A 27,853-nucleotide genomic window follows, 5' to 3' on the forward strand; every position below is an offset into this window, starting at 1 on the left:
CCCACAGAAAACTTGGTCAAGTTTGGTAGAGAAATCTTCCTTGGTTTTGTCATTGCATCCAGAGTTGGGGCATATGCACTGACCCCAGTGGCGAATTGACTTCTCAGTAGTTTGAGAAGAAGAGTCATGAGGTGCTCATTACGTCCAAAAGAGAACTCATGAAGTCGATTCACAAGTTCATTCTTGATGATAAATTAAACTCCATGAACACTGCATTTCCAGAAGAAAGTATAGCTGCCTCAGAATTCCTTGAGCTGCCCCTCTCACCGGGTCTCACTGAGTGGCGATTTTGATGTTTTATCGCCCAAGTTCTCCATAAGATCTAGGAGCAGAACTAGGCCATTCAGCCCATTGCGTCAGCTCTGCCATTCAAACATGGTTGATAAGTTTCTCAACCCCATTCTCCCACTTTTTCCCCATAACTTTTGATCGCTTTACCAATCACGAACCTATCTGTCTCTGTCTTAAACACACTCAATGACCTGGCCTTCTTTGGCAATTAATTCCATAGATTCACCACCCTCTGGCTGAATAAATTCCTCCTCATCTTGGTTCTAAAGGCTCGGATCCTAGTCTCTCCTCCTAATGGAAATACCTTCCCCACGTCCACCCAACCCAGGCCTTTCAGTATTCTGCAAGTTTCATTGAGCTCCTCCCTCATTCTTCCAAACTCCATCGAGTACAAACCCAAAGTCCTTAAACATCAAGCTTTTCATTCCCAGGATCATTCTTGTGAACCTCCTCTGGGCCCTCTCCAGGGCCAGCATATCCTTCCTTAGATTCGGGGCCCAAATTTGCTCACAATACTCCAAATGTGGTCTGACCAGAGTATTATAAAGCTTCAGCAATGCATCCCTGCGTTTGTATTCTAGTCCTCTCGAAATTAATGTTAACATTGCATTTGCCTTCCTAACTGCCAACTCAACCTGCAAGTTAACCTTCAGAGAATCTGGAACTAGGACTGCCAAGTCCCTTAGCACTTCTGATTTCTGAATTCTCTCCCCATTTAGAAGATAGTTTATGCCTCTATTCTTCCTACCAAAGTACATAACTTCACACTTTCCCACGTTGTATTCCATCTGCCACTTCTTTGCCCACTCTCCTAACCTTCTGTAGCCTCCCCGCCTCCTCAATACTACCTGTCACCCCACCTACCATTGTATCATCTTCAAACTTAGCCACAACTTAGCCCTCAGTTCCTTCATCTAGATCACTGATGCATAAAGTGAAAAGTTGTGGTCCCAAAACTGACCCCTGCGGAACTCCACTAGTCACTGACTGCCATCCTGAAAAGGATCCTTTTATCCGCACTCTCTGCCTTCTGCCAGTCAGTCAATCTTCTATCCATGCTAGTACCTTGCATCTAACACCATCAACTCTTACTCAGCTGCCTCCTATGCGGCACCTTGACAAATGACTTCTGGAAATCCGAGTAGACTCAGTCAGATATTACATGTGTCATGGACGAAAAAAGCTGGCGTAAAAAGGAAATTGTTTGAGGCAGTGATATCAAAGAATCAAAATTCCTTGGACTCTGGAATAGTTCCAACAGATTGAAGAGTAACTAATATACTCCCGTAATTCAAAAAGGGAGTCAGAGAGAAAACAGGGAACTGTAGAACAGTGAACCTAGCATTGGTATTGGGGAAGTTGCTAGAGTCTATTATCAAGGATTTCATAACTTGGCATTTGGAAGGCAGTGGTTTAATCAGACAAAGTCAGCATAGATTTAAAGAAAGGGAAATCATGCTTGATGTATCTATTGGAATTTTTTGAGTATGTACTTAGTAGAGTTGACCAAGGAGAACCACTGGAAGTGGTTATTTAGACTTTCAGAAGGCTTTCGACGAGGTCTCACATAACAGACTACTATGTAAAGTTAAAGCACATGGGATTGCAGGTAATGTCTTGAGATGGATAGAAAGTTAGTTAGCAGATAGGAAGCAAAGAGTTGGCATAAATGGATCTTTTACTGATTGGCAGTCAGTGATTAGTGGGGTTCCACAGAGATCTATGCTAGGACCCCAACTGTTCACATTATATATTAATGATTTGGAAGAGAGAACTGAATGTATTATTTCCAAATTTGCAGATTATACAAAGTTGGGTGGGAGGGTGAGCTGTGAGGAGGATGCAGAGATGCTTCAGTGCACAGGTACAGCAGGCAGTAAAGAAGCCAAATGGTATGTTGGCCTTCAATACGAGAGGATTTGAGCATAGCGATAGGGATGTTTTGCTGCGTTGGTGAGGCCACACCTGGAATATTGTGTACAGTTTTGGTGTCCTTATCTGAGGAAGGATGTCCTTGCTAAAGAGGGAGTAAAGCAAAGGTTTACGAGGCTGATTCCTGGGATAGCAGGTCTATCACATGAAGACAGACTAAGTCGGTTAGCATTATACTCATTGAAGTTTAGAAGAGTGAGAGGGGATCTCATAGAAGCTTATAACATTCTAACAGGGTTAGACAGGATAGATTCAGAAAGAATGTTCCCAATGGTGGGGGAGTCCAGAACGAGAGGTCACAGTTTGAGGATAAGGGGTAAACCTTTTAGAACTGAGGAGAGGAGAAATTTCTTCACCCAGAGAGTGGTGAATGTGTGAAATTCACTACCACAGAATGTAGTTGAGGCCAAAACGTTGTCTTGATTTCAAGAAGAAATTAGATATAGCTCTTGGGGCTAAAGGGATCAAGGGATATGGGAAGAAGGGGGGGGGGAGGGAATCAAGATATTGAATTTGATGATCAGGATGAATGGCGGAGCAGGCTCGAAGTGCCAAATGGCCTACTCCTGCTTCTAGTTTCTATGTAAACTCAAACTTTTTGGATATGTGATGCGAACAGGAGAAGACTGATGGGAAGAAGAGATAATGCCAGGCAAAACACCTTGAAAATGTGCTGGAAAACAAAGAAGACCCATATCAGAATGTGGACTGGCCTTGCTGTGGGACAGGCAGTGTGGGCAATAGAAAATAGAAATCAGTGGAGAAGGATTGTTCACAGTGCGACCAACACTCAGAACAAGGAGAGACGCAAGACTAGATGAAAAGGGCCTTCATGGTAATTGAAGCAGCCCAGGACATAAAGGGCGGGATTTTCTGGTCATGCTCATCCCAAAATCGGAAAATCCCACCTGAGGTCAACGTGGTCCGTGTCCCACCTGCTATGATTCCCATAGTGGGCAAATGGGAAAATTCCCCCCAAGGAGTTCCATCCTGTACTTCGCACTGTTTTAATTGACCTTTTCTCATTCATTGTCCTGAATCCAAAGCAAGGACAAAGGGGTGGACTTTGCCACTTTTTTGGCAGATGGAACACAGTGGGGCATGTGTGAGGGTATTCACTTTGGTCACAAGAATAGAAAAACAAAATATTTTTTATAAGTCGTGAAACTTGTAAATGTTGATGTTCAGGGAGATTTGGTGTACTTGTACAAGGAACACAAAAGTTTAGGTACAGCAAGGTACATGCAGGTACAGCAAGCAAATGGCAAATTGGTCTTTATTGCAAGGGAATTAGAGAACAATAATAAAGTCTTTCTACAATTGTACAGGGCTTTGGTGAGACCACACCTGGAATACTGTGTGAAATTTTGTTCTCTATATTTAAAGGATTTACTTGCATTAGATGCAGTACAGAGAAGGTTCACTAATTGACCCCTGGGAAAAGAGGATCGTTCTGTGATGAGAGGCTGAGTAAATTGATTTTATATTCTCTGGAGTTTAGAAGGATGAGAGGTGATCTCATTGCAACAGTCAAAATTCTGAAGAGGATTAACAGGGTAGATACTGAAACATTCATTCTGCTGGCTGGGGAACCTAAAACAAGGAGGCATGGTTTCAGAATAAGGGGCTCATTTAGGACTGAGAAGAGGAGAAATTTCTTCATTCAAAGGGTTGTGCATTTTTGGAATTCTGTATCCCAAGGGGTTGCGTCATCATTTAGTGTATTTAAGGCTGAAATGAACAGATTTTTCATCTCTTGGGATGTAGAAAACGTGTGGGAAAGTGGAGTTGAATACCAAGATCAGCCATGATCTTATTGAATGATAAGTAGGCTCAACAGGCCATATGTCCTCTTCCTGTTCTTGCTTTTTAATGATCTTATGTTCATTTCAGTTCACTGCTTCGGGAAATCTGCTGGAAACTTGACCCGTGACAACTGGATTGGGCTTGAATCCAATATCTATAAGCAATGAAGTATTCCAATGGCCCTCACAGCCCAGGCACACACAAGGAATGAGAACGGTAACAGAATCCTGCTGGTACCCATGGAACCACATGTTTATACAAATTATCGTCTGAAAGTTTTTCAGGGGTGTGGAAGGGGCTGTAGGTAAGAATGTGATATAAAAATTGATATAAAAATTGTTGAATTGCAAAAATAACTTCGCACTAAGCAAAGGAAAACTTACAACTTGGATAAACCGCAAAGATTGAAGATGTTCATCATCGCCTCCCCACTCATACCATTCTTGGTACTCTCCTTCTTCTAGTACATACTGATGACCTTGAAACCCTGGCTTCTCATAACCGACCCAACTAGGAGAGAGTAAAAACAATTAATAGGCTGAAGTGCTGTTAATTAACTGTGTTCAGCCAATGCAGAGAACTAATTGGCCCAGATCTTTCACCTCAGCATGGTCAGAGACCAGACATAACCAGAAGATGTGCTCCGAGATCCCAATGCAAGGACTCCATGAGAATTGCACGGGAAGTTTGATCATGGGACCCTTCCAAAAGTCTCCGACTCCGAACTAGAGTCAGAAACTTGGTTCTGACTTGCTTCACTTGATAGTTACCCAGAAAAGGTTAGACAGGAAAAAAACCGAGTCTAACCCCTAGGTAACAATTACTTGCATTGACCCCACCTCCCCGTCTTCCCCCTTTGACCCCCTGGACTACACCCTCTGAAACATCGACTCCAATCCCAATCATCCCCGACCGGATCTGACCTGACTAGCCCCAACACCCAACTTAAATATTGTCAAAACGCCAGGGATAACTTCTCTGTTCTTCTTGGAATTAGCAGCATGGAATTTATTATGTCCACCCGAGAGGGCAGACAGGACTTCAGCTTGATTTATGATCCAAAAGATGGTGCGCTGGGTTCTCCTCCCATCCTGCTCACAGCAGGTTTCGTAAAGGGTTTGGTGCGGGCGGGAGCAGAGAATCTGGTGTGAGCAAAAAAGTCAGAAACCCTCAGGCATAGCATCATGTTGCAATTCTCCTGATGGTGGGTTGGTCTTCCCGCTGGCTTAAGGCACAAACACCACTGGGGCGGGCAGTGGTGGTCGCGTTGGGTTGGCCTGAAAAAGACAAGGGGGACAATGTGGAAGGAGAGCTTTGCCCTGAGGGGTGCGCCAGGCCAGATGCAAGTAATAGCGAAAATGGCTTTGCGGGTTAGAGTTGTTGGGAGGCTGCGTAGGAAGTTTGCCAGCAAGAGCAGGCACTGGTTCCCAGATGGCCACCTGTTTCCTGGTGCATGGTCCTTAATCAGGCACTGTGTGAGTGTCTTTGTGCCCTCACCAGGATACCACAACCAACACCGTTGGTGTTTGCTTGTCGTGCTCCCCATGTGACAACAGGCCTGCCTACAGCTGGCTTAACTGCCCGTTTAAAGGTCTCAATTGATGGCAGGGTGATGATGAGAAGGTGGCAAGGTCTCCACAAGTCACTTTCCCTCCTGCTTAAATACCCTCCCTGCCGCCAAACATGTCACTGGGAGGGCATAAATATAGAATGAGAATGAAGAATGCCTACAGTGCAGGAGGAGGCCATTCAGCCCATCGTGTCTGCACCAACAATATTTCCCATCCAACCCTACGTATTTATCCTGCTAGCCCCACTGACACTGAGGGGCAATTTAGCATGGTCAATCCACCTAACCCACACATCTTTGGATTGTGGGAGGAAACCAGAGCACATGGAGGAAACCCACACAGACATGGAGAGAATGTGTAAACTCCCCACAAACAGTGACCCAAGGTCAGAATCGAACCCAGGTCCCTGGCGCTGGGAGGAGCAGTGTTAACCACTGTGCCACCCTCATCAATACATTGTCTCAACACGTTGATTTGCTCTTTAATTGCTACATAATTCCATTCAAATCTTGTGCCAGCATTATCAATCTCTGTTGTAAGGTCAACATCATTTTTAAGCATCACAGGAATTTTATTAAGCTCATTATTTGTTTTAAGAAAGGAAAATATCATTTGATAATTAAATTAATCTTATGTCAACAAGTGATGATCATATGTCAATGAAACTTCATTTTCTCCTCAACTCCATGATCTGACTACAGCCTTGCACTGCTTCCTTGCAGTGCCAGGGACCTGGGTTCGATTCCCAGCTTGCATGACTGTCTGTACGGAGTTTGCACATTCTCCCCGTGTCTGTGTGGGTTTCCTCAGTGTGTTCTGGTTTCCTCCCATAGTCCGAAAGATGTGGTGGTTAGGTGCATTGGCCATGATAAATTCTCCCTCAGTCTACCCGAACAGGTGCCGGAGTGTGGTCACTGGGGGATTTTTACAGTAGCTTCATTGCAGTGTTAGTGTAAGCCTACTTGTGACACTAGTATATACAAATAAATAAACAAACAAACAAACTCCAAACCATCTTGTAATCAGCAGATTCCAGTGCATGTTAAATCCTCTCCTAGTTGGCCAATAATTTGATGGTGTTATGAGCAAGGCTAGTCAAACAATGATGGAGCAATTGGGCAATTTAGCAGCCTTACTTCTTTATTCATGAATGAATAATGCACCTGGTGCAAGGTCTCTACCGTACTGCGGATAAAGAACAGCTGCAACATTTCCATAATTACAATTTCCCAGCTCTGCTGGATCAAAAGTAAATACACTTGCTCCAAACAGCATTAATCAGCACACCACAACAAAAAGATTAAAATTAACATTTGTCAGTGGGTAAACACAACTTACAATCCTCCTATAACTTTCAGCGAGCCAATATTTGTGAATGGATAAGTGTGGCACAACGCTGTTTCTTCATCTCGTCCAACAAAGCTGAATACATCTGTTTTAAGTTCCAGCTGTTTACCTTCAAAGAAAGGCTTTTCGTACACAATAACCTGCAACGCGAGTTAACAATAGCATGTGGTTAAATGGGGGTTGAAGAGAAACATTCATCCTTACGTGTCAACAGGCATTTCCTGAGCACTAAGTATAAAATCAGCAGATACCAATAATGTCACCATCATACCACACATCAATTCTCAGAACATTAGCAGCAGCCAAAGACTGAACGGAAGTCACTCTGTCAAATTTACAGTGGACAATTTCACTTCATCTCGCTTTGAGCTTCAAATCACAATGAGCTCCATCTTCACTTACGTGGTTTATTACTTCATCAACCTCAATTATCGTTTTACAGTCACTACAGATATCCATTATCTGCAACATAACAGTTTACTAACTTTTATGGCCTACTATGCTGCTATAACATAGTTCTATAGTGGCCGGAATTTTCCAATGTCGGATGCCCCACCTGCGCTGCCAATGAGAATGGTGAATTTGGCATTCCAGTCAAATCTCCATTCACTGCAGCGTGACTGGAAAATCCCAGCCGCAGGTGAGGTTGAAGAATTCCGGCCAGTATATCAGCGATCCCATGTTTGCATCTGTAGACAGGTAAGGAGTCTTCTAACAATTGCATCTTTTTTTAAAAGTGCTTTTTAAAAGACAAAAACATTGAGGCAATAGATGCAGAGGAGACATTTACAGGTTTTCAACAATAGAACACACACAAAGAATGTGTCTGACAGCAGGACAGGGGGCAGCACCATTTTGAGGCAGCCTCTTTGGAAAATTTTTAAAATTTAATTACGAATGGCCTCACCATTTTGGAACTCCTCCATGGGACTGCACAAGATAGTAGCTAGCCAATACAATTAGGAAGAGCCTCAAAACCTTGCTGGAATGCTGGCCCAGATCTGACATCTGGAGGCCTTCTCCAAGCAGGTGACCCAGTCCCCTTAGGCTGGGAGCCCAAAGGTTAACTTGAAAATTCCAGCCAGCCTTTGACAATAGGCCTCAATAGTCAATTAAGTATCCTCAATTGGCCATGTATTGCTTGCCAGTGGGTAGCTCTTTGGTCATCAATTTTGCCTTCAGGAAAATGGAACTGAGCCAGGATGGGACCAGCCAGGCAACCTTCATAATTAGCCCATATAAAATTCTGCCCTAAACTTAAAAATCTATGAATCAGCAAACATCCTATCCAATTGTTTTGGACCAGTATCATAATTTATAAAGATAGATGTACCTTCTCATCTCTAATGCTATATATAACTTATTTTAAAAAATGAATGTCAACCAAGAATTCTTTTTTTCTTAAATTTGTGTTGCTGACCAGGCCAACATTTTTATTGCCTATTGCTAAATGTCCCTCAGAAAGTGGTGGTGAGCCATCACCTTGAACCACTTCAGTCCATGAGTATGTACACCCACAGTGCTTTTTGGGAGTGAATCCCAGGATTTTGAACCAGCGACAGTGAAGGAATGGCAATATAGTTCCATGGCAGCAGAATGGTGTGTGGCTGCAGGGGAACTTGCAGTTAGTGGTGTTCCATACATCTGCTGCCCTTGTCGTTCAAAGTGGTACAGGTTGTAGGTTTGGAAGGTGCTTTCAAAGGAGCCTTGGTGGGTTGCTGCAATGCAGCTTGCAGTTAGTACACATATTCATTCAGATTAAAATACATTCCTAATTGTCATTGGGTATGTGAACTTCATGTTGCCATAATAAAGGATAGAGATCAAGAAAGTTTAAGATTTGATTCCTACTGTGTACTTAACTGGCAGCAGTTGTTGCAATGGTTTCAGATGCTTTGAGATAAGATTAATAGGTCAGGGTCTCCGCTATTGATCAATATGGGTGGATTCTGTGTGTTTAAATGTTAAAACACGATGAGGAGAGAAATGGGCCTGGCTATAATACTGCATATGGTCCAATAGCTTGCCAACTATCTAGACTCATATTTGGAATAATAACTGAAGGATATTCTGGAGGGGCCCTGGCATGTATGGAACCACACCTAGCATGAATCACAACTTCACAAAATGAAGAATTAGGAGAGAGAAAATAATCTCACCTAGTCTAAGTCATAAAGTACACACCCATTCTGTTGCACACAGTGCACAAAATTAGCATTATTACAGAAGAATTTTTATTTGATTAATTTTATTTACTGAAATGTAATGCCAAAACAACACTTACTTTGCTGTCATTAGACTTTTCCACTTTCAATGTACCCTGAAAAAAGGATTATTTTTTCTTTAATAAAATAATAACAGTACAACTTACTGCACAAAGGCTTCTAAATTTATTATTTTCTTAAATAATGGGCCTTAGTAACTGTAAATGACCATCATTCAGATTAACTATCACGAATCAGTTTTCCAAAAGGAATTGTTACCATTTTCAATGATTAGTGTTACCCAAAGTACTATCGCATCACAAATGTTCAGAAAGGGACATTGACCAGATAACTACAACATTTTTGTTTGCAAGCGGAAAGTTGGGAGGAAGGAAAGGAAGTTACCGATACAACAGCTTCCCTCTGAATTGTCAAGAATTTTTATATGACAGATGGGGTGAGAAAGTTTATAAGAAAAGACAAGGCACTAGACCGAGGTATATTTAATTAAAGAGCAAAGACAGAATGAAATAGCAAAACCAGTCATGAGAATTATAAAGTATTAAAAAGAGGCATAGTGCAGCGAACTACAGGCCAGCAATCTCTACACTTGCTGTGGGTAAAGTGCACAAAAAGACAACAAAGGACAGACCAATGAGCTACCAATGAGGTGTGGCATGATAAGAGGGAGTTAGCATGGAGTTTTATGGGGGAGTGCTTCCCAGAAATGTTAACTGAAATTATTTGAGGATTCAACAGACCTTGTTTATGACAGAAATGGTGTGGATGTAATTGAAACCTATAAAGTTCTGAAAGGGGCTTGACAGGGTTGATGCTGAGACATAGGCCAGAATTTTCCAGCCCTTCTGCCAGTAGGATCTTCCAGTTCTACCAAAGTCAATGGATTTGTGAATGGCTCACCACATTTTCTGACCCTGACCCCTGCCTCAACAGGGTTGTAAAATTCTGCCCATTGGGCAGGATTTTCCAGCCACGCTCACCTTGAAACCGGAAAATCCCACCCAAGGTCAACGTTTCCATGGTCCGCCCCTCGCCCGCTCCCAATTCCTGTGGTGGGCGAAATGGGAAAATTCACCCCATTGTTTCCGTTGGTCGGGGAGACTAAAACATGGGGGCAATGTCTCAGTAGAAGTGGACAATCACTTTAGGATTGAGGCGAGGAGAAATTACTTCACTTGAAGGGTGTGACTCTTTGGAACTCTCCATCCCGGTGGGTTGTGGATGCTCCATCATTGAATAAGTAAGGCTGGAATAAACAGATCTTTGTTCTCTTAGGGAATGAAGGGATACGGGGAACAGTATTCACAAAGGAGAGGGACATATTGACTGGTAGTGTCTCAGAGAGATGTGTTGACCCGTTAGAAAAAATCTCAATTACAAGGGAGGAAGTGTTAGGTTTTTTAGGAAACATTAAGACAGACAAATCCCCAGGGCCGGATGGCATCTATCCTGGACTCCTCAGGGAGGCAAGAGATGAAATTGCTGGGCCTCAAACAGAAATCTTTGTCTCTTCACTGGACACAGGTGAGGTCCCAGAGGATTGCAGGATAGCAAATGTGGTCCCGTTATTTAAGAAGGGTAGCAAGGATAACTCGGGTGATTATAGGCCGGTGAGCTTGACGTTCGTGGTAGGGAAATTGTTAGAGCAGATTCTTAGAGATAGGATATATGCGGATTTAGAACTGAATAATCTCATTAGCGGTAGACAGCATGGCTTTGTATGAGGGAGGTCATGGCTCACAAATTTGGTTGAGTTTTTTGAGGAGCTGACAAAAACAATTGACGAGGGAAGGGCCGTGGATTTTCTATATGGATTTTAGTAAAGCATTTGACAAGGTCCCTCATGGCAGGCTGGTGCAAAAGGTTAAATCTCACGGGATAAAAGGTGAGCTAGCTAGATGGGTGGAGAACTGGCTTAGCCATAGAAGGATACCCCCAGTCCAACGCCGGCATCTCCACATCATGCTTAGCCATAGAAGACAGAGGGTAGCAGTGGAGGGGTCTTTTTCCGGTTGGAGGTCTGTGACTAGTGGAGTTCCGCAGGGCTCTGTACTGGGACCTCGACTGTTTGTGATATATATAAATGATTTGGAGGAAGATGTAGCTGGTGTGATCAGTAAGTTTGCGGACGACACGAAGATTGCTGGAGTTGCGGATAGTGATGAACACTGTCAGAGAATACAGCAGGATATAGATAGGCTGGAACATTGGGCGGAGAAATGGCAGATGGAATTTAATCCAGATAAATGTGAAGTGATGCATTTCGGTAGATCTAATGTAAGGGGGAGCTATACAATAAATGGCAGAACCATCAGGAGTATAGACACACAGAGGGACCTGGGTGTACAAGTCCACAGATCCTTAAAGGTGGCAGCTCAGGTGGAGAGGGTGGTCAAGAAGGCACGTGGCATGCTTGCCTTTATTGGACGGGGCATAGAATATAAAAGTTGGCATATGATGTTGCGGCTGTATAGAACGTTGGTTAGGCCACATTTGGAATACTGCGTCCAGTTCTGGTTGCCACACTACCAGAAGGACATGGAGGCTTTGGAGAGAGTACAGAAAAGGTTTACCAGGATGTTGCCTGGTATGGAGGGTCTTAGCTATGAGGAGAGATTGGGTAAACTGGGGATGTTCTCCCTGGAAAGACAGAGGATGAGGGGCGACCTAATAGAGGCATATAAAATTATGAAGGGCATAGATAGGGTGAACAGTGGGAAGCTTTTTCCCAGGTCTGAGGTGACGAACACAAGGGGTCACATGTTCAAGGTGAGGGGGGCAAGGTTCAATACAGATGTCAGGGGGGCGTATTTTACACAGAGGGTGGTGGGGGCCTGGAATGCACTCCCAAGCAAGGTGATTGAGGCAGACACACTGGGATCGTTTAAGACTTATCTAGATATCCACATGAACAGACTGGGAATAGAGGGATACAAACGAATGGTCTAGTTGGGCACATGAGCGGCGCAGGCTTGGAGGGCCGAAGGGCCTGTTCCTGTGCTGTATTGTTCTTTGGAGTTGTAGCTCTACACCAGCCATGATCATACTGATTGCGGAGCAGACTCGACAGGCCATAAAGTCTACCGTTGTTCCATTTCTTGTGTTCTTCTTTGTTATGTATTTAGATTGGAAGCAGTCTTTTAATGACTTGTCACACAACTCATTGGTTCACAAGGTGGGAAAACATGGAATTGGTAGGATATTTTTGACAAAACAAAAAAAACGTGGAGTGATAGTTCATGGAATCGCACCATTTTAGTAGGCAATCACGAACTGCTTGTCACTGTTTACAAGATATATTGTTGGTCTGGGGATTGGGTGAGGAACACAGCTACCTAAATTTACAGATAACTCCAAATTGACATGGGAAAGTTTAAACATAGAGGCAGAACTCTTCAGCTCTTCTGCCAGCGGAGTCATCCAATCCCACCTAAGTTGATCCTCACTGCGTGTTTCCTGACAGCAGCATAGGTGAAGAATGTAAATTGCCATGGACTTCAACAGGACCAGAAGATCCTGCAGGCAACCGATGGCTAGCCACCTCCAACATGGGCAAACCCGCCGTGGGGTGAGTGCTGGTAAATTCCACCCCAGGGAACAGGCAAAGGTGGGCTGATGACAGGCAAGTGGCATTTCATGTGGATAAGACAGGGGAGCTAACTTGTTCTAGTCCACAGGACAGAATGTGGGAGAGGGATTCCAGGTCACTGTTAGTGGATGGCTCACTGAAACCAATGGTATGGTACGTGGCAGCAGTATCCCAAGGAAAGATAGAGCACATTTTAGTCAGAGGTTAGAGTATAAAATTCAAGAGGTCAGGCTGGAACTGCAGCAGGGGCTGGAACACCCAAACATGGAATATTGAGTAGAATTATGGCCACCATACTGGCAGCAAAGTAAATCCAGAGACAAGTGAACATGAAGTAAAGGACCAACAAACTGGCTTCTGACATTTGCATAAGTTAACAAACGTGGGATTGTTTACTCTTGGATAAAAGAAAGATCAGGAAAGATATGATCCAATCAATCAGGTTCCTGAAAAGGATAATGTAAATTGAACCCCAATAATTCTGAGTTCCCACAAACTCTAAATCCTGGCATAAAGGGAATGCACATGTAAGGGACTGAGAAAAATGGGGATTTGTGGGGAAGACATTTACAAGTGTTCTTTGTCCCTTGTGGGTTTCAGTGTCCTGTTTGCTGAACAGGATGCTGTTTGTTGAGTGATGTGGGCTGGGCCAATCGGATTGCTCTGGGGGGTCAGAAAAAAAAAAGGGGCCAGGAAGTGAAGCAGCGGCGGAGTGAGGCAGGGAGTGTGCAGAGAGAGATAGCCACGTTTTGAAGAGGAGCTTTTCCCAGGCAGGGAGAATTCGGTTTGGAGTGAGAGGCAGCCAGGCGTTCCCCTGCCTTTTCTTTTCATTACTGCCGAGGAGGACAGCCTTCAGCGCACTGGACCTACGTTGCTGCACGAATAGCTCGAGGCACCTCTGCCTCCTACAGCATCATCTTCCACACGTGTCTCTCTTCTGGACTGTGTGTGTGTGTCGTGAGTAATTGGTGGGGACTATACAATCCAACTGGAACAGTATCTACAAGTGTGTTACTAAGGACGAGGTTCCCCATGTGTGCACCAACGGATGGGCCCCCAACGGTTATAGATCAGAGTTCTTGGTGATTTTTGAACATTTTTTGTTTAGGGTTGAAACTGTTTGGTGGGAAGATCTTCGGTTTGGGATTCTTTACCTGTTGTATGTCTGTTAATTATATTTGTTATGAAATTTATTTTTGTTGTTCCGATTACAGTACTGACATTTATGGGTAAACAGGAAATTAGCCAAATCAACATCAACCGCTAGGAATTCAGGATCCTGTTGATTGAATATTTAAATAGTAGTCCCATATAGTGGTCAGCAGGGGGTTACACACAGTTTAGATTTAAGTACTTTACACAGAGAATATTGAACCTGTGGAAAATTGTATGGAAGAATGGGATCAATATTAGATAGAGCAGACAGTTGAGAGATATTGTGGGGTTGGTTGACCTGCCATTGGACTGCAGACTTCTATCTTGCTCTGCACTTTCCTTTATGCCTTTAACATTGAAGCTGTTTGATCAAATCACAATTCAATGTTATATGATGGAAAGTCTACTCTTTTCTGAAGATGTGCAAGAAGAATTGCATTAATATTTCACACCTCAGAATATACAAGAACACTCTGGTACAGAGTGAATGTTAAAATGGCAGGGCCAACATTCCCTTGACAAAATTAATTTACGTGAAATCAAAGAGCATCAAAATATTAACTTGTTCATTATTACATAAGGCTGTCTCAGCTCAGTCTGTCAAACCCTTTACATTATTGAATTTAAATATGAAAGAAACAAAGTCACCACAAGTACAGATCAAATATGCATCTAGATAGTTTATAAAAGTCCATCACTGTGCTGCACTTAAATGTCTAAAGTGACACAGTTTTCACATACTAGTCAAAAAGAATTTTCTTTTACCATTTTCAATGGTTTGAGTGAGCCTATGAATGGATCCATTGCACCCCAATATTCTGGACAAGGATAATGACCAGCTTCCACAAAGTAGGAATTTCCTTGATAGAAAGGCTCTTCAAACAGAAGCCAACTAGGAAAGAAATGTCAACAAGTAAGAGTTATGCTGCAGCTTATACATAGTACATAGAACATCCAGTACAGAATCAAACCATTCAACCAAATTAGTCCATGCCAGTGTTTATGCTGCATTCTCCCACCTTTCCTCATCTAAGTCTATCAGCATAACCTCTATTTCTTTCTGTCATATAGTTATCTTGTCTTCCCTCAAATACATCTAATCACTTCAACCACTCAATGTGGTGGAGTTCCATATTCTCACTATTTTTCGAGTAAAATGATTCTTCTGAATACCCTATTAGATTTCTTGGTGATCATCTTCAGTATTGCTAAAAAAAAAACTTTTTTGGCAAAGCTTTTCACTTTGCACTCCTCAGACAAGGGAACAACAATTCATACTATATGAGAAGATAGTGTTGATTGATTTGCAAGTAGGCTCTGATTGGCAGAGGCAGTGCCATGGAGATTACACCAGTTGATGGTGACTGACAGTTAGCTGCCAAGTATTGTTTGAAATTTAAACCAGACAACTTTATGCTAACTGGTCAAGGTATTGCTCTGAGAAATGAACCAGTGAATGGCTGTCACTTATTTTAAGCTGAAACAGGCGCAATGTGTGTACATGTTCTTTCAGTGTGCAAAGAACAGGGTCCTGTATATTAATATATGTAGTTTCCAGTCACACATCACACTGACACTGAAACTTGTATACCACTTTACTCATGTGTGTGATTGGTGGAACATTTTTTTGGCTTGACAGCAGCATCCTGTTAATGGTGAATACTCCTCATGTTATTACTACATATAAGCAACATGAAACATATGCTCATATTTTTGAGATACCTTTTGTCCAGGGTAATCAGAGATATATTGGGCACTTTCATGAGTTTTTGTGATACACATCGCAAAATGATCTGATCAATGATCAATGTTTCAAGTCAGTCAACAGAAATTAAAGAGCTTGAGAATTGAATATGCAAGTAAGACTCACTTTGCTATCAATGAAAAAACATGGTGCAAATTTTATTTAAAATGTTGGTTTTCAACTTCTTTTTCAATCAGCATAATCTTTTGGTAATTGTGCCTCAGGTCCCGTGAAAGGACCTGCTGCTTCATATTACGCTGACAACTGTTGAACATGTAACCAAGAATTTTAGTTGGGAAGACTGTTTTTTGGGTGCAAGGTGGTCTCATAAATTCCAATCTGGCGAGCAGGGAAGTACACTCAAGGCAAGCTCAAAGTACATGGGCTGCCATATTGGTAGAGGCAAAAAAATGAGCCTGTAGTGCCCCAGCCTGAAATAGACTTCAGGCATCTTATTTTCTCATGTAAAGGAATTGATGCTTGTTTGATACCCCTCTGGGAGTTTGGTGTCTCTGGGCAAACCATCACTGGGACAGTAAAGAAGATAAAACTTAAATAAATACACGATCAACCATAAACACTGGAAACGCACACCCATGTTACATTAACAACATCTCGTATAGTGCCTACATAAGTTATACATTAATATGTAAAAAGACCAAGGTATATCACTGGCACAAAATCACACAAATTACTGTAGTGGGTTACCAATAGGAAATTCCCAATCGAGTTACCGTGTACCAATCAAACAAGCCAAATATCTCTAAGTTGTTTGTTTTGACTAAACCAAGATCAAAGTCCTAGGTTGTTTCATCTATCAGTTGAACAGCACTAATAGCCAGCTCCGTTGCAATGGGTTACATTGTTGTGATGACTATTTTGGACTCCTCAGTTTAACCTCATAAAATGAGCAAGAACCAAGAACATTCAAAGCAATCAACTATCATTTTTGTAAAGGAAGAAAAGACATTTCAAGGATACAGAACAAAAGCATAAGTTTATAAGTCAGATTTTATAAAGACCCCTGACCCTTGTTCATTCTTTTTAATGAAAAGCAAGTTGCGGAACTGATACCAATGATTTCCCAATGAGTTAAAGTTTATTCATTAGTCACAAGTAGGCATACATTAACACTGCAATGAAGTTACTGTGAAAATCCCCTAGCCGCCACACTCTGGCACCTGTTCGGGTACACAGGGAGAATTTAGCATGGCCAATCCACCTAACCAGCACATCATTCGGACTGTGGGAGGAAACCAGAACACCTAGAGGAAACCCACACAGACACCGGGAGAATGTGAAAACTCCACGCAGACAGTGATCCAAGCTGGGAATTGAACCAGGTCCCTTGCACTGTGAGATAGCAGTGCTAACCACTATGCCACCGAAAATTTCCTGTTACAAATATTCAATCATTTCCAAGGGGGATAGAAATTGGGATACAATTTTAGATAGTTAAAAATAACTTTCCTTAGAAAACATTTTCTTAAGAGTGAGTTTGATCAGGTAGTGATTAGGAGTGAGATTGGGTCAAGTAACGAGTCACTGTGGGTGGAGCTCAGAAACAGGAAGGGCGCAGTCACTATGCTGGGGGTATACTACAGGCCTCCCAACAGCCCACAGGAAGTTGAGGAACGGATATGTAAGGAGATTCTGACCAGGTGCAGAAAAAATAGGGTTGTTGTAGTGGGAGACTTTAATTTCCCTTATATAGACTGGAAATCGCTTAGGGCTGGGGGCTTGGACGGGGAAGAATTTATAAAATGCGTACAGGAAGATTCTTTAATATGTTGACAGTCCAACTAAAGAGCGGGCTATACTGGACCTAGTACTGGAGAATGAGCCCGGTCAGGTCATCAAAGTTTCAGTAGGGGAACCTGTGGCAAATAGTGACCACGATTCTGTAAACTTTAGGATAGTAATGGAAAAAGATGAGTGTTGTCCTATGGGTAAGGTGCTGAATTGGGGGAAGGCTAACTACAGCCGGATTAGGCAGGATTTGGTGGCTGTTGATTGGGAGAGGCTGTTCGAGGGTAAATCCACATCTGGCATGTGGGAGTCTTTTAAGGAGCAGTTGATAAGACTGCAGCAGAGGCATGTGCCTGTAAAGAGGAAGGATAGGAAAGGTAGGATTCGGGAGCTGTGGATAACCAGGGAAATTGTGGGTTTGGCCAAAAAGAAAAAAAGAGGCACACATGAGGTCCAGGCAGCTAAAAACAGATGGAGCACTGGAGGAATACAGAGAAAGTAGAAAAGAACTCAAACGGAGTTAGAAGGGCAAAAAGGGGTCACGAAATGTCCTTGGCAGACAGGATTAAGGAGAATCCTAAGGCATTTTATACATACGTTAGGAACAAGAGCGTTGTTAGGGAAAGAATCGGACCTCTCAGGGACAAAGGAGGGGAATTATGCTTAGAACCAAAGGAAGTAGGTGAGATCCTAAACGAATACTTTGCATCAGTATTCACAAAGGAGAGGGACATGTTGACTGGTAGTGTCTCAGAGAGATGTGTTGACCCGTTAGAAAAAATCTCAATTACAAGGGAGGGAGTGTTAGGTTTTTTAGGAAACATTAAGACAGACAAATCCCCAGGGTCAGATGGCATCTATCCTAGACTCCTCAGGGAGGCAAGAGATGAAATTGCTGGGCCTCAAACAGAAATCTTTGTCTCTTCACTGAACACAGGTGAGGTCCCAGAGGATTGCTGGATAGCAAATGTGGTCCCGTTATTTAAGAAGGGTAGCAAGGATAACTCGGGTAATTATAGGCCGGTGAGCTTGACGTCCGTGGTAGGGAAATTGTTGGAGAAGATTCTTAGAGATAGGATATATGCGCATTTAGAACTGAATAATCTCATTAGCGATAGACAGCATGGTTTTGTACGAGGGAGGTCATGCCTCACAAATTTGGTTGAGTTTTTTGAGGAGGCGACAAAAACAATTGACGAGGGAAGGGCCGTGGATGTCGTCTATATGGATTTTAGTAAAGCGTTTGACAAGGTCCCTCATGGCAGGCTGGTGCAAAAGGTTAACTCTCACAGGATAAAAGGTGAGCTAGCTAGATGGGTGGAGAACTGGCTTAACCATAGAAGACAGAGGGTAACAGTGGAGGGGTCTTTTTCCGGTTGGAGGTCTGTGACTAGTAGTGTTCCGCAGGGCTCTGTACTGGGACCTCTGCTGTTTGTGATATATATAAATGACTTGGAGGAAGATGTAGCTGGTGTGATCAGTAAGTTTGCGGACGACACAAAGATTCCTGGAGTTGCGGATAGTGATGAACATTGTCAGAGAATACAGCAGGATATAGATAGAACATAGAACAGTACAGCACAGAACAGGCCCTTCGGCCCACAAGTTGTGCCGAACATATCCCTACCTTTTAGGCCTACCTATAACCCTCAATCCTATTAAGTCCCATGTACTCATCCAGGAGTCTCTTAAAAGACCCTATTGAATTTGCCTCCACCACCACTGACGGCAGCCAATTCCACTCTGTGTGAAAAACTTCCCCCTAACATTTCCCCTGTACCTACACCCCAGCACCTTAAACCTGTGTCCTCTCGTAGCAGCCATTTCAGCCCTGGGAAAAAGCCTCTGAGAGTCCACCCGATCTATGCCTCTCAACATCTTATATACCTCTATTAGGTCTCCTCTCATCCTACGTCTCTCCAAGGAGTAAAGACCGAGCTCCCTCAGCCTATCCTCATAAGGCATGCCACTCAATCCAGGCAACATCCTTGTAAATCGCCTCTGCACCCTTTCAATCTTTTCCACATCCTTCCTGTACTGAGGCGACCAGAATTGAACTCAGTACTCCAAGTGGGGTCTGACGAGGGTCTTATATAGCTGCATCATTATCCCCGGACTCCTAAACTCAATCCCTCGATTGATAAAGGCCAGCACACCATACGCCTTCTTAACCACCTCCTCCACCTGCAGGGCCGATTTTAGAGTCCTATGGACCCAGACCCCAAGGTCCTTCTGATCCTCTACAGTACTAAGAGTCTTTCCCTTTATATTGTACTCCTTCATCCCATTTGACCTACCAAAATGGACCACTACGCATTTAACTGGGTTGAAGTCCATGTGCCACTTCTCCGCCCAGCCTTGCATCCTATCTATGTCCCTCTGTAACTTCTGACATCCCTCCAGACTATCCACAACCCCATCAACCTTCGTGTCATCGGCAAACTTACCAACCCTTCCCTCCACTTTCTCATCCAGGTCATTTATGAAAATGACAAACAGCAAGGGTCCCAGAACAGATCCCTGGGGCACACCACTGGTGACCAACCTCCATTTAGAAAAAGACCCTTCTATACACACTCTCTGCCTCCTTTGAGCAAGCCAGTTCTGGATCCACAGGGCAGCAGCACCTTGGATCCCATGCCCTCTCACTTTTTCTAGAAGCCTTGCATGGGGGACCTTATCGAATGCCTTGCTAAAATCCATATAAACCACATCTACTGCTTTCCCTTCGTCAATGTGTTTAGTCACATTTTCGAAGAACTCCACCAGGCTCATAAGGCACGATCTGCCTTTGACAAAGCCATGCTAAGTATTCTTGAGCATACTAAACCTCTCTAAATGCTCAAAAATCTTGTCCCTCAGGATCTTCTCCATCAGCTTACCAACCACTGAGGTTAGACTCACCGGTCGGTCATTTCCTGGGTTATCCCTATTCCCCTTCTTGAAAATAGGAACCACATCGGCAATCCTCCAATCCTCTGGCACCTCTCCCATCTCCATCGACGATGCAAAGATCATCGCCAGAGGCTCTGCAATCTCTTCCCTCGTCTCCCACAGTAACCTGGGGTACATCCCATCCGGACCCGGCAACTTATCTATGTTGATGCCATTCAAAGATTCCAGCACAACCTCTTTGTTAAAGTCCACATACTCAATCTTTTCAGTCCACTGCAAGCCCACAGTACATCCACCCATGTCCTTCTCCTCTGTGAAAACCGAGGCAAACTACTCATTAAGCACCTCTGCCATTTCCACTGGTTCCGTACTGATTTTCCCGCCTTCACCTTTTATAGGCCCTTTCCATTTCCACCCAAATGGATTCAACCTTTTTTTCCATAGAACCTATATCATCTCTCACTACCGCCCTGGTATCATCCTTAAATATCAGAGCTACACCACCTCCTTTACCTTCCTGTTGGTCCCTCCGAACAGTTTGATACCCCTGGATATTCAACTCCCAGTCGTGGCCATCCTGCAACCATATCTCTGGAATGGCCACCAAATCATACTCGTTCGCAATGATTTGTGTTGTCAACTCATTTACCTTGTTTTGAATGCTACGAGCATTCAGGTAAAGTGCCCTTATGCTAGTTTTTGTACCTTCTTTTTGAATTATAACACTTCCATTAATAACATCTCCTGAGTTCTCCTTTCTTTTAACTTTTTTCCTGATTTTTGATGTAGTTGGAACCTTCTCCCCACATTTTGTCCTTGCTCCCTCCTTTTCGGACTCCTTACATAGGTACCCATCCCCCTGGCATATTAGTTTAAACCCTCTCCAACCGCTCTAGCAAACACTCCCTCGAGGACATCAGTCCCAGTCCTGCCCAGGTGTAACCCATCCAATTTGTACAGATCCCACCTCCCCCAGAACCGGTCCCAATGCCCCAGGAATCTGAAACCCTCTCCCTGACACCATCTCTTCAGTCACATATTAATCCGATATGTCCTCTCATTTCTACTCTGACTAGCACGTGGCTAATCCTGAGATCTCTACCTTTGAGGTCCGTTTTCTTAACTTTCTTCCTAGCTCCCTGTATTCTGCTTTTAGGACCTCATCCCTTTTAGTGAGGGAAAGAAAGTATAGAGTGGAGCTTAAGAAAGCAATTAGGAATGCAAAGAGGGAATATGAGAAAGCTCTGGCTGGCAAAAGTAGGGAAAATCCCAAGATACTCTACAAGTATATCAATGGGAAGAGGATAGCCAGGGAAAGAGTAGAGACCATTAGGGACCAAGGGGGCAATCTGTGGGTGGAGCCAGAGGACATTGGTAGAGTGTTGAATGAATTTTTCACATCTCTCTTCACCCAAGAGAATGAGGACGCCGATATGGAATTGAGGGAGAGACCATGAGGTCTTGCTGCTATCCCTCTTTGCATCAGCTCTTGTCCATCAAGTCTGTGTCACCGTCTGCGGCGAGAAAATTCCAGACACGCTGCCCAGAAACCCACGGCAAGTGGTGCTCAGGACCAGAGAATGCTGCTGGCATGAGTGGCCGGAGAATTCCAGCCATAGTATCATTGTGGATAAAACCTATAACATGAATTGAGATATAAGTTGATATACATATAAAAACATAAGGTGACAATTTGGCCCTTAAACCGATTGTATTCGAAATTCAATGACACAGGAAGAGATCATTCCATTTAACCCAGTATAGTGGGGAAATAAGGAGAGCTACAGATTTCTTTACCTAATGCATGAGTAATACCAAAAAAAGCATTTTAATATTGCAATTAGCCACAAAATATTTTCCCTGGCTATCATTTGTTTCAAAGAAGTTGTAATATTCAAGAAATCTCATGAGTAGATGAAGAATAAAACTGTAGTACCTAACAGCACATCATATGGGTACATGGGTAGAACTGAGAAAGAAGGAGGGGGAAATCACTTTGATAGGGTTGTACTATAGACCCCCAAATAGTCGGCGGGAAATTGAGGAGCAAATATGCAAGGAGATTACAGATAGCTCCAAGAAAAATAGGGTGGTAATAGTCGGAGATTTTAACTTTCCCAACCTTGACTCGGACAGCCATAGTATTAGAGGGTTGGATGGAGATAAATTTGTTGAGTGTATTCAGGAAGAATTTCTCATTCAGCATGTGGATGGTCCGACTAGAGAGGGGGCAAAACTTGACCTCCTCTTGGGAAATAAGGAAGGGTAGGTGACAGAAGTGCTAGTGAGGGATCACTTTGGGACCAGTGACCATAATTCTATTGGTTTTAAGATAGCTACGGAGAATGATGGGTCTGGCCCAGAAGTTAAAATTCTAAATTGGGGCAAGGCCAATTTTGATGGTATCAGGCAGGAACTTTCAAAAGTTAATCGGGGGAGATGGTGGGAAGGCAAAGGGACGTCTGGTAAGTGGCATGCTTTCAAAAGTGCGTTAACCAGGGTTCAGGGTAAAAACATTCCTCTTAGAGTGAAGGACAAGGCTGGCAGAAATAGGGAACCCTGGATGACTTGGGATATTGAGGCCCTGGTCAAGAAGAAGAAAGAGGCACATGACATGCATAGGCAGCTGGGATCAAGTGAATCCCTTGAAGAGTATAAGGGGTGTAGGAGTAGAGTTAAAAGAGAAATCAGGAGGGCAAAAAGGGGACACGAGATTGTTTTGGCAGATAAGGCAAAGGAGAATCCAAAGAGCCTCTACAAATACATAAAGGGCAAAAGAGTAACAAGGGAGAGAGTGGGGCCTCTTAAGGATCAACAAGGTCATCTATGTGCGGATCCACAAGAGATGAGTGAGATCCTAAATTAATATTTCTCATCAGTATTTACTGTTGACAAAAGCATGGATGTTAGGGAACTTGGGGAAATAAATAGTGATGTCTTGAGGAATGTACATATTACAGAGGAGGAGGTGCTGGAAGTCTTAAAGCGCATCAAGGTAGATAAATCCCTGGGACCTGATGAAGTGTATCCCAGGACATTGTGGGAGACTAGGGAGGAAATTGCGGGTCCCCTAGCCGAGATATTTGAATCATCGATAGTCACGGGTGAGGTGCCTGAAGATTGGAGAGTGGCAAATGTTGTGCCTTTGTTTAAAAAGGGCTGCAGGGAAAAGCCTGGGACATACAGACCAGTGAGCCTCACATCTGTGGTGGGTAAATTGTTGGAAAGTATTTTGAGAGACAGGATCTACAGGCATTTAGAGACACAAGGACTGATTAGGGACAGTCAGCATGGCTTTCTGAGTGGAAAATCATGTCTCATAAATTTGATTGAGTTTTTTGAAGGGGTAACCAAGAAGGTAGATGAGGGCAGTGCAGTTAATGTTGTCTACATGGACTTTAGCAAGGCCTTTGACAAGGTACCGCATGGTAGGTTGTTGCATAAGGTTGAATCTCACAGGATCCAGGGTGAGGTATCTAAATGGATACAAAATTGGCTTCTTGACAGAAGGGAATTGGAAGCCTGTGACCAGCGGTGTGCCTCAGGGATCAGTGCTGACTGTTATTTGTCATTTATATTAATGATTTGGATGAGAATATAGGAGGCATGGTTAGTAAGTTTGCAGATGACACTAAGATTGATGGCATAGTGGACAGTGAAGAAAGTTATCTCCAGTTGCAACGGGATCTTGATCAATTGGGCCAGTGGGCTGACGAATGGCAGATGGAGTTTAATTTAGACAAATGCAAGATGATGCATTTTGGTAGATTGAACCAGGAGAGGACTTACTCAGTTAATGGTAGGGCATTGGGGAGAGTTACAGAACAAAGAGAACTAGGGGTACATGTTCATAGCTCCTTGAAAGTGGAGTCACAGGTGGACAGAGTGGTGAAGAAGGCATTCGGCATGCTTGGTTTCATCAGTCAGAACATTGAATACAGGAGCTGGAATGTCTTGTTGAAGTTGTACAAGACATTGGTAAGGCCACACTTGGAATACTGTGTGCAATTCTGGTCACCCTATTATAGAAGGGATATTATTAAACTAGAAAGAGTGCAGAAAAGATTTACTAGGATGCTACTGAGACTTGATGGATTGAGTTATAAGGAGAGGCTGGATAGACTGGGACTTTTTTCTCTGGAGCGTCGGAGGCTGAGGGGTGATCTTATAGAGGTCTATAAAATAATAAGGAGCACAGATCAGCTAGATAGTCAATATCTTTTCCCAAAGGTAGGGGAGTCTAAAACTAGAGGGCATACGTTTAAGGTGAGAGGGGAGAGATACAAAAGTGTCTGGAGGGACAATTGTTTCACACAGAGGGTGGTGAGTGTCTGGAACAAGCTGCCAGAGGTAGTCGTAGAGGCGGGTACAATTTTGTCTTTTAAAAAGTTTTTAGATAGTTACGAGGGGTATAGAGGGATATGGGCCAAATGCAGGTAATTGGGATTAACTTAGGGGTTTTAAAGAAAAGGGCGGCATGAACAAGTTGGGCCGAAGGACCTGTTTCCATGCTCTAAACTTCTATGACATGCTAGCAATTGAACGTGTGGGGAACTGTTCACAAACTTCAAGATTAATTCATACTCACACCTCCTAAACCTTATCAGAGATCATTTGCATAATTACATCATGAGACATCATTCGTGAGGCGATGGCATAGTGGAATTGTCACTGGATTAGTAAAAGACAACTTTTACAGATGCACCATAGAAAGCATTCTTTCTGGTTGTATCACAGCTTGGTATGGCTCCTGCTCTGCCCAAGACCGCAAGGAACTACAAAAGGTCATGAATGTAGCCCAATCCATCACGCAAACCAGCCTCCCATCCATTGACTATCTACATTTCCTGCTGCCTCGGCAAAGCAGCCAGCATAATTAAGGACCCCACACACCCCGGACATTTTCTCTTCCATCTTCTTCCTTCGGGAAAAAGATACAAAAGTCTCAGTCATGTACCAACCGACTCTTCTCTGCTGCTGTCAGACTTTTGAATGGACTTATCTTGCATTAAGTTGATCTTTCTCTACACCCTAGCTGTGACTGCAACACTACATTCTGCACTCTCTTGTTTCCTTCTCTATGAACGGTATGTTTTGTCTGTATAGCGTGCAAGAAACAATATTATTCACTGTATGTTAATACATGTGACAATAATAAATCAAATCAAAATCAGACTCAGGGTATTGCTTTGGGACTTGAGTTTGAATCCCATTGTAGCATATGGTTAAATCTGAGGTCAATAAAAATCAAGAATTAAAAAGTCTGATGACCATGAAACCATTGTCAATTGTTGTAAAAAACACATCTGATTTACTAATGTCCCTTAGGGAAGGGAATCTACTGTCTTTAATCTAGTCTGGCCTATGTATGACTCCAGATCCACAGCAATCTGGTTGACTCTTAACTGCCAAGCGAGATATTCAGTTCAAGGGCAATCAGGAATGGGCAATAAATGCTGGTCCATGCACACAACATGGATTCATTCGTTTTTGAGCTATAAAAAATTATTTTGTTATCCCTGGAAGGGTTAACCAATTATAGAGGTATTCTAGATTATTAATTTTTACTTCCTAAGTTTTGCTAAACTTTGCCCTTTGGACCTGAAGTATGCGGTGTGTACTTGAGATCTGGAGCTTACACCTGAAACTGGTCAGCGTTCTTCCAGTGATAATAAGGGTGATGTGTGAAATCACTTTCCATGAATAATTTTGTTGTGCTCTAGCTTTGCAACATTTCTTCCCGTGGAAAATCCCACAATGGAACGAGCTATCAAAGGAAATAGTCGCAACCTTTTCACTTGAAGTCTTCAAGATCCATCTTTTGATTATTTGCACATGTCATTTTTCACCATCATGACTACCATCGCAAGAGGTTATACCTGGTTTAGCTAGCGTCTCCCATATAAATGTTAGTGGAATACAGATATTAGTCCAGAATGCCAACACAACTAAAGCAGAAGAAGTAAAAGCAAAGAAAACTGCCAAGCCTTAAGCAACTTAATAATTTATAATGCTGCTGTTTTAGTTGAGATTCCAGAAGGGTGCCACTTTATACTCCAGGAGCTTTCAACTGTACCAACAAGCAATAGGCTCCTCAAGTCTGAGTTTCATACAGTCATCTACATGCGAATGATAAAACTCTTTAAGCTCATCAATAATGGCTGCCCCCTTAAAACTGCTCTTCCTAGAAGGGGTCATGGTGACAGGTTCATTTATTCAGCTGAACTGGGATACTCAGCAGTAGCAACTTTCATCTCACACAAAAAGAAAATGCCTTGTTTAATGGCTCTACTAAATCCCGACGACAGATTTGTGACTCCACAGAAGCCATGCTTTATGAACCTTCTGCCCCGGGAAAAGAGCCAGAATGTGCTTCACAAATATTCAGACCCAGGTCATGAATTCAGTATCCCAGAACTCAAATTAAAGCACCTGGATATAGTCTCAAATACCTAAAGCAAAAACTGTACTCAGTGCAGCAGTTTGGGAGATTCCAACTTTCCTTATAAATTCAGAGGACAAAGATCATACCATCATTCATTCCATAATTACAATGTTATCCTTTTGCGAATTTATTTGACGCATTGAGCATTTCAGTCTTTTCCACCAAGTTACAGCCGGCAAAATTACTGTGGGGGCAATTTCAGAATAATATTCTTATCCAAAAGAATGATTGGAAGTAGCAGTGTTATGTAAACTAGTTCTTGCATAGCAGGCACAGGCAGAGGCATTCAGTTGAAATTCACTTTTGGTCAGTATAACAATAGAACTTTTTTAGAATTGACACATTCTACTTACGCTCCCGAATATACTTCAAGGGATAATGTTGGCTCCAGAATCCCATATGAATGTATTTCTTCCATATCATCAACAAATATTGTTTTGCTTTCCAAACCATGCAGTTCTGTACATAATTCTATTTCTGGTAAACCCCACGTCTGAAAAAGTAACAAATGAGCTCTTCAGGCCATCATACTCCCTGTAATTATTTGACACCCAACAAAAAAGTTTTAAAATGTGATGATCTCAAAACATGCTGACATGAATCAAGGCATCATTATAATCTCCTTCTACAAGATGTCATATCTGCTGTCGTCATGGTACTTATATTTTTATACCACCTTTATTTCAAGGTGATCCTTTAGACCTCATGCAAATTTGTGATTATTTTCTCCAACATTAAATTCTGGAAAACATGGTGATTAGCAATGTGCAGTACAACAGAACAGTGCATTCAGTTGTTTCTAGATTTATACTTTTTCCATTCATTTGGATTTGAGACATTCAATTTCAGATCTATTTTTGTTTTCTCTTCCCTTCCCCCTTCATCTCTCACCCTCCCCCAGATGATACTAACTAATACACTTAGGTTTGTTTATGCCAACCAGATTCATCAACTATAAACATCAAGAATGGTGTAGTCATTCATTCTCTTTCTTCCCCTCCAATCTATGTAATATTTCTTGTTTATTTTGTATTGAAGACCCTAAAATGTTAAGACCAAAAGATCCTGTAAGCTTTACATCCAACCTTACATCCTACCCAAGGA

The 27,853-nt window shown here is 42.8% G+C and overlaps 1 protein-coding gene across 2 annotated transcripts in view; it reads right to left on the minus strand.

Annotated features, from left to right (window-relative positions):
• crybg1a (crystallin beta-gamma domain containing 1a) overlaps window positions 1-27,853 on the minus strand; it is a 261,887-nt gene that overhangs the window by 45,736 nt on the left and 188,298 nt on the right. For both annotated transcript variants that reach the window (XM_078212402.1, XM_078212403.1), the window contains 5 exons: window positions 27,103-27,242; window positions 14,682-14,808; window positions 9,232-9,267; window positions 6,939-7,087; window positions 4,413-4,539 (listed from right to left, as the gene is read on the minus strand). In XM_078212402.1, the coding sequence (XP_078068528.1) occupies window positions 4,413-4,539; window positions 6,939-7,087; window positions 9,232-9,267; window positions 14,682-14,808; window positions 27,103-27,242 (579 nt within the window). The remainder of the gene's footprint in view (window positions 1-4,412; window positions 4,540-6,938; window positions 7,088-9,231; window positions 9,268-14,681; window positions 14,809-27,102; window positions 27,243-27,853) is intronic.

The sequence above is a fragment of the Mustelus asterias genome, chromosome 5, assembly GCF_964213995.1.
Source record: "Mustelus asterias chromosome 5, sMusAst1.hap1.1, whole genome shotgun sequence".
Lineage (NCBI taxonomy): Eukaryota > Metazoa > Chordata > Chondrichthyes > Carcharhiniformes > Triakidae > Mustelus > Mustelus asterias.